General features: G+C 39.5%; 1 protein-coding gene across 6 annotated transcripts in view; it reads left to right on the top strand.

Annotated features, from left to right (window-relative positions):
- Nucleotides 1-13,230, top strand: part of Nsd1 (nuclear receptor binding SET domain protein 1) — a 110,043-nt gene that overhangs the window by 83,037 nt on the left and 13,776 nt on the right. For all 6 annotated transcript variants that reach the window (XM_052156665.1, XM_052156664.1, XM_052156667.1 and 3 more), the window contains exons 13-19: nucleotides 760-960; nucleotides 1,657-1,836; nucleotides 4,171-4,327; nucleotides 6,334-6,539; nucleotides 9,064-9,176; nucleotides 10,051-10,320; nucleotides 11,497-11,613. In XM_052156665.1, the coding sequence (XP_052012625.1) occupies nucleotides 760-960; nucleotides 1,657-1,836; nucleotides 4,171-4,327; nucleotides 6,334-6,539; nucleotides 9,064-9,176; nucleotides 10,051-10,320; nucleotides 11,497-11,613 (1,244 nt within the window). The remainder of the gene's footprint in view (nucleotides 1-759; nucleotides 961-1,656; nucleotides 1,837-4,170; nucleotides 4,328-6,333; nucleotides 6,540-9,063; nucleotides 9,177-10,050; nucleotides 10,321-11,496; nucleotides 11,614-13,230) is intronic.

The following is a 13,230-nucleotide window of genomic DNA, read 5'->3' as shown; positions in this document are numbered from 1 at the left end:
GGTGGCGCACGCCTGTAATCCCAGCACTCTTGGGAGGCAGAGGCAGGCGGATTTCTGAGTTTGAGGCCAGCCTGGTCTACAGAGTGAGTTCAAGGACAGCCAGGACTACAGAGAAACCCTGTCTCGAAAAAACCAAATCCAAAAAAAAAAAAAAAGAAGACAGGAATGCTTGGTAGATGGTATACTACTACACATCCTGTAACATCATACCAATAAGCACTTATCTGATCAGACTGTCCACTAAAGAAAGATTCTGAAGTTGTTCATTTGTTAGGGTCAGATTTTATCAGTTTGGTAAATTTTATGTATATGTATCTATTTGGTTTTGTCGAGACAGAGTTTCTCTGTGTTGCCCTGGCTATCCTGGAACTTACTCTATAGACCAGGCTGGCCTCGAACTTAGAAATCCGCCTACCTCTGCCTCCCAGAGTGCTGGGATTAAAGGCGTACGCCACCACTGCCCAGCAGTAAATTCTATAAAGCTCTTCACTAATACCTAATGTCTAGATTGGGATAGAGTCTTGTAAAAGTATCAATTTGTTGGGGCTGGTGAGATGGCTCAGCAGTTAAGAGCACTGACTGCTCTTCTGAAGGTCCTGAGTTCAAATCCCAGCAACCACATGGTGGCTCACAACCATCCATAAGGAGATCTGATGCCCTCTTCTGGAGTATCTGAAGACAGCTACAGTGTACTTATATATAATAAAATAAATCTTTAGAAAAAAATAGTATCAATTTGTTGCCTTTTTTCTTTCCCAGGAATCCATACCTGTTTTGTATGTAAGCAGAGTGGAGAAGATGTGAAGAGGTGCCTTCTACCCTTATGTGGGAAGTTTTACCATGAAGAGTGTGTCCAGAAGTACCCACCAACTGTCACCCAGAACAAGGGCTTCAGGTGTCCCCTCCACATCTGTATAACCTGCCATGCTGCTAATCCAGCCAATGTATCTGCTTCTAAAGGTATGGGTTTTTTTGTTTTGTTTTGTTTTTTAATATAAACCAATCTATTTATAAGGCTTGAATTATTTTGGCAGTAGTTATTTTCAAGTGCAGTCTAGAACATTTCTTCATAAACTCAGATAAAGTGGCAATGCTGTGGTCTAGGGAGTGATGAATTCTATCTTAGCATGTTGTATTCTATGGAATTTCCAGCTGGCAGTTTAAAATAGTATGATATCATAGTATTTTGTTTGAAAACATCTTCTATTCAGTGCCTTTTATATCTTTGAATCGTTGCTACTATAGATTGATTTAAGAAGCGTGATGCTGGTTTTTAGTTGCTGTAATATATTAGGGGGACTATGTGGAAAACAGCATCAGAGAGTCTTCAGCAAATCCCAGTGGCTCACAGTTTCATTCCTTTTGATTTCGACTTATTCCCAGTGTTACAAGTATTTGAGGCAATTGTTTTGTCTCCTTGCTGAGGCAGCTGTATGTACAGTTGTACAGTCTGACTCCTTCTGAGGACTAGCACAGAGCGTCGTTCCTCTTACTCTTAACAGTGGTTACAAGTATAAGAGCCATGTTTTTAAGTGGTCCTTCTATTTGCTGATACTTTCTCCTTGCTGGCAAATAATAGACTTGCATAATGCCCCTTGTTTCTATATGTAATTTTTATACTTGCTCTTCCTGTTTCTCTGCTTTCGGTAAATGTAGGTCGTCTGATGCGCTGTGTCCGCTGTCCTGTGGCATACCATGCTAATGACTTTTGTCTTGCTGCTGGTTCAAAAATCCTTGCATCTAATAGTATCATCTGCCCTAATCACTTCACCCCTAGGCGGGGCTGCCGAAATCATGAGCATGTTAATGTCAGCTGGTGTTTTGTGTGCTCAGAAGGTAAGATGTGACTTCTGATTTTGAGTGGTTTCAAAGGGATTAACCAGTGTTTGTATTTGATTTGTATTGCTGTGAGAATATACACACCTTAGAGGAGTTTGTTTTCTCCTTCTACCATGTGAGTCCTGGATATTATCCAGGACTGAACCTGAAATAAGTTCTCTCAGTCAACCTGTTTTGGCTAGACTGCTGCGCTATTGAATCCTGGGACTGCTTGTCTCAGCTGTCAGTGCTAGGGTTACAGACTGGCCCATTATGATCTACTGAGTCACCTCTCCAGTCCCTTGTGTATCCTTGGTGATTTATAATACATGGGGCTGGGAATATAACTCATTGTTACAGTTCTTTCCTAGCATGCCCAGATATTTGATTTCATGTGAATTGGGGTCGTGGTATACAACATAATCTTTGCCATGTATGTCTGTAAATCATATGAATGCAGTGCCAGAAGAGACCAGAAGAAGGTGTCCGACCCCTTGGAACTAGAGTTAAAGAAGATTGTTAGTAAACATGTGGTTGCTAGGGAATGAAACCCTGGTCCTTTGCAAGAGCTTTGAACCACTGAGCCTTCTTTCTGAAGAAAACTTTTTATATATGTCTATTTTATGACAGGGTCTATGTACAGGTTTGGCTGTCCTGGAACTTGCTTTCTAGACCAGACTCACCTTACTTAGATCCACATGCTTCAGCCTCCAGAGTGCCTCTATTAAAGACATGTATTACCATGCCCAGACTGGAGACCATTTCTAGAACATAATAGAAAAACAAAAGCATGGTCTATTAAAGAAGTTCTGAACTAGATAAAAGTTAAAACCAAACCAAGTCCAAAGATCACCTAAAGTGTTCTTAGTGTGCTAAGTCTATAACGATGCTTTATTTAAACAGTTGTAATATGACTGTGGTGGCAAATGGAGGCTCTTATAAGTTATGAACAAAACACTCTGGTATCCTTTAGTAGGGATGCCAAACACCCCGCTTAGAAGTGCTTCATCTGATGTGACTCCCCTAAGGCAACAGAGCAAAACAGTTAAGATAACTACTGGTGAAACTGCCAAGTTCTGAAACATTGGGGGTTTTGTGGGCAATGAGGCTAACTATTTGTGTAACAGGCATGCGTGATTTGTTAACTTAGTTCTCAAGAGTGTTACTGTTCGTTATAAAATGTTGCTGGTAAGGAAATTAGATCTCAACAAGGAAAGTGAATTCCTAGCCGGACGGTGGTGGCGCACACCAGTAATCCCAGCACTCTGGGAGGCAGAGGCAGGCGAATTTCTGAGTTCGAGGCCAGCCTGGTCTACAGAGTGAGTTCCAGGACAACCAGGGCTATACAGAGAAACTCTGTCTTGGAAAAACCAAACCCACATAGAGACAGAGAGCTAGAGAGAGCTAGAGAGAGCTAGAGAGAGAGAGAGAGAATATGAGAGAGAGAGAATATGAGAGAGAGAGAATATGAGAGAGAGAGAATATGAGAGAGAGAGAATATGAGAGAGAGAGAATATGAGAGAGAGAGAATATGAGAGAGAGAGAGAATATGAGAGAGAGAGAATGAATGAATATTCCTGAAGTAATATGGTATAGGAGCTTAAAGCCCCCTCCTCTCACCAACTGAAACTCATATTTTAAAGTTGCATTCGTACAGCCTGTGGCGCACGCCTGTAATCCCAGCATTGTGGGAGGCCAGCCTGGTCTACAGATCGAGCTCCAGGACACCCTCCCTATACAGAGAAACCTTGTCTCGAAAAATCCAAAAAAAAAAAAAAGTTGCAGTCATACAAGCATGATAACCTGAGTTCAGATTCTCTTGCTCATGTAAAAAGCAAGGCACATTACTATAGCATAACATTGTCAGGTCAGAGACAGGCAGATGCCTTGAGATCATGGCTAGCAAGCCAACCTAGCAGAATTGATGAGCTCCCGGTTTGCCAAGAGACCCTGTCACAAAAAATAGGGTTGAGAATGATCAAGGAGTACATCCAGCACCAACCTCTGTCCTCCACACACGTGTGAAACACAACGTGTACATGCCTAAGACTTACTTGTGTTTCTACTCTGGTCTCTATTTGCCTTAAACAGTCTTAGAAGGGAAGGAAAATGTTTATAGTCATACTTGTTCATTTTCATCTCGTCGCCTTATCTGAAAACCTGATTGTACAGGGAGCTCAGGGATGTTAGAGCAGGTCAGGGCTGTTGTTGCAGAAAAGTCCTTTTTGCATATTTTACTAAGTCTCTACTGGGTTACAGATAATTGGGGAGGAGCTGAGCAAAGCCATTACTGCTGGGACTTTGTATGTGCCTTTCTATGTGGTCTAAATGCCCTTTTTTTTATTCCTGTAGGAGGCAGTCTTCTGTGCTGTGATTCTTGCCCTGCTGCTTTTCATCGTGAATGCCTAAATATTGATATCCCTGAAGGAAACTGGTACTGCAATGATTGTAAGGCAGGCAAAAAACCACACTACAGGGAAATTGTCTGGGTAAAAGTTGGTCGCTACAGGTGAGTAAGCATGCCTCGGTGTGAGAATCTTTCTCTCGCCATCTAGTTCTTTTCTTCTGGTAGATAATGAACTTTTAAAATGCTCTTCATGGTTTGGCATAGCAATCCCCACCCCAGTCAACTTTTTCTATATAACAAAAAATTAGATGATTTTTGGTTCTAGGAATAGTATATATGATATATAGTAGATTCTTTACTAAAGTAAAACAAGTCCATGATATCATAAAAAAGGCACATTAACATTTCAGAGTATTTATTTGCACTCTCCACCAAATAATTGTCCTTTTGTTTTTCCTTTGTTTTTCAAGTTGTGATTGAAATAGGAATGCATAGAAATGCACAATACAAAATAAAGTTTTCTTTGTTTGATTTTAAACAAGATTTTATTATACAGCTGGCCTCAAACTTGAAGAGATCTGCTTGCCCCTGATCCAGGCATTTACCCAGCCAACATGAATAAGTTTAATGTATAACAAAGGCACACTATTGTTAACATATTTTATAAATTTCTAGAGGGTAAGCTGTGTGTGGTGGTGCTGCCCTGTATTCCCAGCACTTGGGAGCCTGAGACAAGCTAAGTTCATGGCCAGTTCTGGCTGCATAGCCAGACCCTATATTAAAACAAGCAGAAAAGGTTGGCTACAGAAAAGTGTGAAATTATTGACACAAATAAATCCTAGGTGTTAGAAAATAGTTATATTATTAATTAGCTTGGTTAAATAATTACTGGGAGTTCTATTTTAGTTTTTGCTTTCGAGTAAGGGCCTTAATTATGTATCTCTGGCTGTCATCAAACTTAATGTGTAAACCAGGCAGGTCTGAAACTGACAGATCCATTTGCCTCAGCCCCCTGGGTTTAATTCCTTCCTGGGTTTAAAAGTATGTGCCGGGCAGGAGAGATGGCTCAGTGGTTAAGAGCACCAACTGCTCTTCAGAAGGTCCTGAGTTCAAATCCCAGCAACCACATGGTGGCTCACAACCATCCCTAACAAGATCTGATGCCCTCTTCTGGAGTGTCTGAAGACAGCTACAGTGTACTTACATATAATAAATAAAATCTTAAAAAAAAAAAAACCAAAAATTTAAAAAAAAATTTAAAAGTATGTGCCACCCAGCCCAGCCTGAAGGTTTGTCTTTCAAGTCACAAATTGTCTAGTATGCTACCGTTGATGCTGGTGATATCATGTATTCTTGTTTTCTCCACATTTTCATTTCTCTTGTTTTAATTAGTATTTATAAATAGTTGTGTATGTAGATATATGCATGTGAGTACAAGACCCCTTTGAGAGCAGAAACATGGCTGAGAAACATGGGCTATTCAGATCCTGTGGAGCTGGATAGGCCTGGTTGTGGTGAAGCCCCCTGCTGTGGTGCTGGGGATGGAGCAGCATCCTGTAGACAAGCAGCGTGTGCTCTTAGCACTGAGCCATCTCTAGTCAACACTGTCAGATATTCATCTCATTGTTGCAGAAAAGTCTTCAGCCAACATTATAAATATTTGTGTTCATAACTTTTTCATTAAAGTAAAATAATTAATTCTAAGACATATAGATCTGTTATTTCAGCTTCTGAAACATTCTCCTTTGTATTGTTGTTTGTAAAATTGCCCATGGCTTCGAAGCTGAGGATAATGGCTGAATGAACAAAGTTCTTGCTGAGCAAGTATGAGGACTAATATTCTGAACTTAGCACACTCATAAATGTGAGGCAGGTGTGTAGCCCACCTGTGGTCTTTGAGCTTTGGAAGCAGAGATAAGGATCCCCAGGGCAAATTGGCTAGCTAAACTTGGAAAAACTGGTGAGCTCCAGGTTTAGCTTAAGAACCCGAGCCAGTAAATAGAGTGGACTCAGAAAAACTCTGTGTTCACTTTGAACCTATACATACATACATACATACATACATACATACCTTTCCCACTGCCCCCCAACCCCATGATAAGTAGGTTATTTTCCTAGTGCCTTTGCATCCCTATAGAGGTTTCTTCTCTTATTGGTACCTTTTCCAGGTGGTGGCCAGCTGAGATCTGCCATCCTCGAGCTGTTCCTTCTAACATTGATAAAATGAGGCATGACGTGGGAGAATTCCCTGTTCTCTTCTTTGGATCCAATGACTATCTATGGACTCATCAGGCTCGAGTCTTCCCTTACATGGAAGGGGATGTGAGCAGCAAGGATAAGATGGGAAAAGGAGTTGATGGAACGTATAAAAAAGGTAACTTAACACTTACTATTCCTCAGGCATGTAGAGACTTCTGTAGCTGATGACTACTCTGTGTTCAAGTTCATATAATGGCCCAGCTTGTCTAAAGTGTTGTGTGGCTCACTTGTAACCCCAGCAATCAAGACTAAGGCGAGAGAATTGCAGGGGCAAGGCTACCCTGGATTATACAGTGAGTTCCTTGGTGATTCTGGTTATACAGTGAAACCCTCTCTCAAAGGAAGAAGAAGCCAGTATCAGATATAGTTTAATGGTACAGGGCTTGACTGGCATCTGTAAGATCATGAATTGATTTCCAATTTATGTATATTTCTAATTCCAGTTGTTAGGAGCATGAAGCAGGAGGACCACGAATTTGAAGCCAGCTTCTGCTATTGTGTAACAAGACCCTACCTTTTAAAATTAATTAAGGTCAGGTGTGGTAGCACTAGACTATAATCCCAGCACTCTGGAGGCAGAAGCACTCAGGTCTCTCTTAGTTCAAGGCCAGCATAGTGTACCTATTGAGTCTTTAGAGAGACCTTGTCTCAAAAAAAAAAATTAAATAAATACAATAGAATTCTTGTGCTATGTCATCGTGGTTCTGACCTGACAACCTCATATTTGCTAATGCTTTTGATTTTGTGGAGAAGTTACTCAGTAATCCAACCATCTCAATGTTAGCTCTAACAGTACCGTGAGGAGGGTTTCCTTTGCTCTTTGCCGTTATGTTGACTCAGCATCTTGTCTCATCAAGTAATCAAGCTGAGTAACTCAGTTAGTTTCCTGTGCAAGACTCAAAGCTCCTTTTTTGTTTGTTTGTTTGGTTGGTTTTTTTTTGTTTTTTTGTTTTTTTGTTTTTTTTTTAAGATTTATATAGATTTCTTTTTAAACAAAAGTAGCCAGGCAGTGGTGGTACATGGCTTTAATCCCAGCACGTGGGAGGCAGAGGCAGGCAGATTTCTGAGTTCAAGACAAGCCTGGTCTACAGAGTGAGTTCAAGGACAGCCAGGGTTATGCAGAGAAAGCCTGTCTCAAAAAACAAACAAATAAAAGTTGTAAAAGCAATTAAAATTGCAGGGAAATATAAACTGGTCTAGAATTGAAGATAATAGTGTGTGCTGAGGCTAAGATATATCCCCTGGTTATAAGCTTTACCATTTAGCAAGCAGGTAACACAGCTTTGAGCCTTTCTCTTAAGATATAATGGGAAAGAGTTTCTTTGAATAACACACTGGACAAAGTAAATCTGTGATGTACCTCGTGTTCCCTCAGTGAAAAATACCTTTTTCCTACCATTGTCCTTTCAAAGGCAATGTATTTCTTGTTAAATGGATATTGAAGCTTAAGAATTTGTTTACAGGGTGAGAAGAAAATGACCTTAAAGAACTGATGCTTACTAGTGAGTTGATTTTGAAGTAGCACTCGTTAGTTTAGAGCAGAACATTAGTTTAGCACATGTTCTGTTTTATCCCATGGTCTTTTTTTTTTTTTTTTAAGATTTATTTATTTTATGTATATGAGCACACTGTAGCTGTCCTCAGACACACCAGAAGAGGGCATCGATCCCATTACAAGTGGTTGTAAGCCACCATGTGGTTGCTGGAATTTGAACTGAGGACTTCTGGAAGAGCAGTCAATGTTCTTAACTGCTGAGCCACCTCTCCAGCCCCTAACCCATTTTCTTATGGCCTTATTTGCTGTATGGTGTTTGTGGGGAAACCTGGAAGATTGATACTAATACTATAGGAGCTTGAAGGTTGAGTCTTGTCATCCCAGATAGTCAGTGACTACAAACACCACCACCATCTTTGCCTGTGCAAAACTGCTTGTCGTTAAAGCCAGAAGAGGAGAGAGAGAGTCAGGAAAGGCCTGTCTGAGCCTTCTGAAGTCTCTTTTGTTACTCAATGAATGATATAGGAAGGTTTTTGGCTCTGGCAAGTAGACTGAAATTTCAATATCTTCTCATTTGAGACAAGATCTCAGTGTAGCTTATAAGATGAGAGCCTACATCTGGAAAGATGAGTGAACTCTAGATGGTTTGTGAAATAGGAAAGAAAGGCAAGATGTGCATAATAATCACCAGAGATTCATTAGGGGGTCAGAGGACAGAATTTCTTTAGAGGAAAAATAGCATAGAGAAAAGTGACATAAAGAAAAGAGGGTAAAATTACAATTGTCAATTTATTCTGGATGAAGAATTACAAATTGAATGCTTAAGTTGAGAAAAATTAGTCTTAAGGTTATTTTTAGACAATGCAATCTTTTAAGGATTTTGTCAGCATGCGATAAATTTAGATATAAAGATCTGCTTGTGGTTAGAACCCATAGTGATATTTACAGAGTGAGTGAGTATTAGGAGATTCGAGCAGGCAATTGATAATGCATGAGGAAGGGAGTTCTCAGGAATATAGTTTGCACATTCCCTGTAGCATCTCGGAAATTAATTGCACTTCTGGAAACGAAGGGTTTTATTTTTCTCTGATGGTGGTAGTCTATATTTTATATTTGTTTAACTGATTTTATTTTGTTTTCTCAGCTCTTCAGGAAGCTGCAGCAAGATTTGAAGAGTTAAAAGCCCAAAAAGAACTAAGACAGCTGCAGGAAGATCGGAAGAATGACAAGAAGCCGCCACCTTACAAACATATAAAGGTGAGAGGACACATCTTGGAGGCTGTATGTTAGAGTAACACTATACAGTTCCCTTCATTTCTTTATTAATGGTAAAAATTAGAAGTGTAAACAAACTTCTTAAGAGTTGAGAGCATAAAAGTAGAAAAAGTACTTGATTGGCATTGCCAGTCCAATCTGGGTATTCAGTCCTCTCCTTTTCAGGCCTAGCAGATCTCCTTCCCATTGAGCCACATCACTGTAAATCCCTGATTCCCACCCACCCCCAAAGTGGTTATTTTTATATATTAGATTATATAGCATCATCTTTTATCAGACCCTGCTTTAAAATTATTTTGGCCTAGCAACTTTGAAATCGATTTATTCCCAAGTACTAGAGTTTGTAGTCAAGAATTCTACAACTAAGTGGTGGAGAGATGGCTCAGCAATCAAGAGCGCTGATTGTTCTTTTGAAGGTCCTGAGTTCAAATCCCAGCAACTACATGGTGGCTCACAACCATTCATAATGAGATCTGACTCCCTCTTCTGGAGTGTCTGAAGACAGCTACAGTGTACTTACATATAATAAATAAATAAATATTTTAAAAATTCTACATTTAAGTTACAGTCCTTTTAAATTTGGAAATTGGGGTCTCAGTTGTCTGAGCTTGCCTTTAACTTGTGATTTTCTTAATTTTTCCAATAGCTGGGATTAAAGGCATATACCGGCACACCTGGTTTGAAATTACAATTCATGTATCAATTCAGGCATTATTATTGCATGAAATACCTGTGTCTTGATTTCTTCAAATCATATTAAGTGTGTCCTATAACTTAAGTTAGTGATGTTTGTCTGTTAAAGGTCCTGAACTGTTTTAGGTTGATGTATGTTATATGATCCTGTGTGCCTCTTCAGGTGAACCGTCCTATTGGCAGGGTTCAAATCTTCACTGCAGATTTGTCAGAAATCCCCCGCTGCAACTGTAAAGCTACTGATGAGAACCCCTGTGGGATAGACTCGGAGTGTATCAACCGGATGCTGCTCTATGAGTGTCATCCCACTGTGTGTCCTGCTGGAGGGCGCTGTCAAAACCAGTGCTTCAGCAAGCGCCAGTATCCAGATGTAGAAATTTTCCGCACATTACAAAGGGGCTGGGGTCTCCGGACAAAAACAGATATTAAAAAGGTAAACAAAACCTTATGAGATTTTGTTTTTAACTGCATGATAGAACTGGTTCATCTTGAGATGATATGAGAAATATAACAGAGGATACATTGTAAAGGATTCTAGTGAGTGCCACAGTGTAGAGGCTTGCAAACAGATGATCTTGTCATCAAAAGCCTTTACACAGAGAGCCAGCCAGTGGCCAAGGGCCTCCCAGCACTTGGGAAGCAGAGGCAGGTGGATTTCTGAGTTCCAGTCCAGCCTGATCTACAGAGTAAGTTCCAGGACAGCCAAGTCGTTACACAGATTATAATCACTACATATAGGGACAAGCAAAGTCATAGAAATGTCGTGAGATTATTTACTCTTTTGTGGAAATTCGTTCAGCCTATAATGAACGTGAGGAAAAGGAGATAGTTATATTATACTCTTTGTATTTTAATGGAGGGAAAACCCTTGGGTTTATTAAGTGTAACACGCAATGTTGAGCTTTGCCAGTGAAAATGCAAGAAGTCTCTAGTGTGAAGTGTGGATGGCTTTCACACCTCCTTCCTCATGTAATCTTTACACACTGGAGTTTTGAGAAAGTTATTTAGGAACAAATTGAGACATGCCCAATTTGGGCTTTTCCAACGATAGTTACCAGGTTGCTCAAGTTTTTAAGGAATAATATTGTACATCATGCATGAAAAATAAATCTTATTTGATAACCCTTTTTATAATTTCTAAAGAATTTTGTTGAGGTTTCTAGGTAACAGGCTGCTATAGCCTGGTTTGTTTAGTTATTTACCAAATACCTTGTTTCCAGCCAAAATTAAGATGAAAGTTTTGCATTATTTTGTGAAAGCCAGTACAGTTGTACTATTCACATGGGCAGAGTGTGTGATCTGTAGGAGGGAAGTAAGCAGGGGCACTCCCAGGGAGACGGTCCCTAGAGAAACTGGCTTGCAGGCCTCAGACAGGAAACAGCACTAACTTATTTCTTTATTGTTATGCATCTTGTTATTTCATCCTGGGACTTTCTGCTGGTGGGAGTGAGGAGGTGATTTACTTCATCAAGTGATTAAGGCACCATAAATAATGTACATAATCTGCTTTTGGAGAATTATCCATATTTATTACTTTTTAAAATAGAAGTTCTACAGGTAAACACCAGGATTCTTTTACCATTAAGTTATGAGCAATTTCTAATTGTAGGGTGAATTTGTGAATGAATACGTGGGAGAGCTAATAGATGAAGAAGAGTGCAGAGCTCGAATCCGGTACGCACAGGAGCATGACATCACTAATTTCTATATGCTCACGCTGGATAAAGTAAGTCCTGCATCCCAGACCTCACTTCTATATTTGTCCATACACATGAGAAGTTTCTTGAGTTTTGATTCTGGGGAGAGTTAGATTTGTTCTTTACCCATAACTAAAAGACAATAAAGTACTTTTTTTGAGTGATCTAATATAAGCTAGGATTTTTATGTCATAAAAGAGTATGAAAATGCCACAAGAGGGCTGGAGAGATGGCTCAGTAGTTAAGAGCACTGACTGCTCCTCCAGAGGTTCTGAGTTCAAATCCCAGCAACCACATGGTGGCTCACAACCATCTGTAATGGGATCTGATACTCTCTTTTGGAGTGTCTGAAGACAGCTACAGTATACTTAGATCTGATAAATGAATCTTTAAAGAAAAAGAAAAGGCTACAAGAGTTAACAGTTCTTTACCCTTTTATTTTACACACTTGAATACTAATTTGTTAATATTTCTTTTTTTGTTTTTGTTTTTGTTTTTCTGGTTTTTTTTTTGTTGTTTTTGTTTTTTGTTTTTGTTTTTGTTTTTGTTTTTGAGACAGGATTTCTCTTTATAGCTGTGGCTGTCCTGGAACTTACTGTATAGACCAGGCTGGCCTTGAACTCAGAAATCTGCCTGCCTCTGCATCCCAAGTGCTGGGATTAAAGGCATATGCCACCACTGCCCGGCTAATTTAATATTGGTGTATTATTTGGATCATATATAACACTGGTTCTCAACCTTCTTTTAATACAGTTTCTCATGTTGTGGTAACCCTCAGCCATAAAATGATTTTCATTGCTGTTTCATAACTAATTTTGCTACTGTTATGATGTAATTAAATATCTATCAGGTTTGATGATTTTTGAGAAGTGTGATGTAAATTGAAAAAAAAAAATTAAGAAATCCAGTCATTTTTCCAGTTTTTTCAGTGTTCCGTTTTTCCAGTGTTGTTGGGGTTTTTTTTGTTTTTTGGGGGTTTTTTTGTTTTTTTTTTTGTTTGTTTGTTTGTTTGTTTGGGTTTTTTTTGTTTTTTTGGTTTTTTTTTTTTGTATAGAATAGAGTTTATTCAGAGTAGGGGATGGGAGTTAGAGGTAGAGAAAGGCAGAGAGGGGGGGAGGGGGGAAGGGAAGGAGGGAGAGGGAGGGAGGGGTGGAGGCTGGCCATGACCACATGGGGGAGCCCAAGGGGCAGAGAGGTGAGTTTGTGGGAGAGCAAAAAGAGAGCGTTGTTGGTTTTTTTTAAATGTTCTGTTTTAGTGATCATTGGAGTTACATTTCAGATATATTTCAAAAGTTTTTTTTTTTTTTTTTTTTTTTGGTGGTGTTTTTTTGTTTTTTTGTTTTGTTTTTTTCTTTTTTTTGGTTTTGTTTTTTTTGTTTTTTGTTTTTTGAGGCAGGGTTTCTCTGTGTGGTCCTGGCTGTCCTGGAACTCACTCTGTAGACCAGGCTGGCCTCGAACTCAGAAATCCGCCTGCCTCTGCCTCTCAAGTGCTGGGATTACAGGTGCGCACCACCACGCCCAGCTCAGAAGAAATTTTCTAGTGTGCCTGTTTCTTAACATATGTTCTTTGAGCTTGAATATTAGATTCCAGTAAAAAAATTTTTTTTATTTTTTTATGGAATAATTTCAAAGTTCTCCCTTCCCTA

Source organism: Apodemus sylvaticus, chromosome 14, assembly GCF_947179515.1.
Source record: "Apodemus sylvaticus chromosome 14, mApoSyl1.1, whole genome shotgun sequence".
In the NCBI taxonomy this organism is placed as follows: Eukaryota; Metazoa; Chordata; class Mammalia; order Rodentia; family Muridae; genus Apodemus; species Apodemus sylvaticus.
Note: the sequence above shows the minus strand (reverse complement) of the source record. Positions and strands in the feature narration are given on the sequence as shown.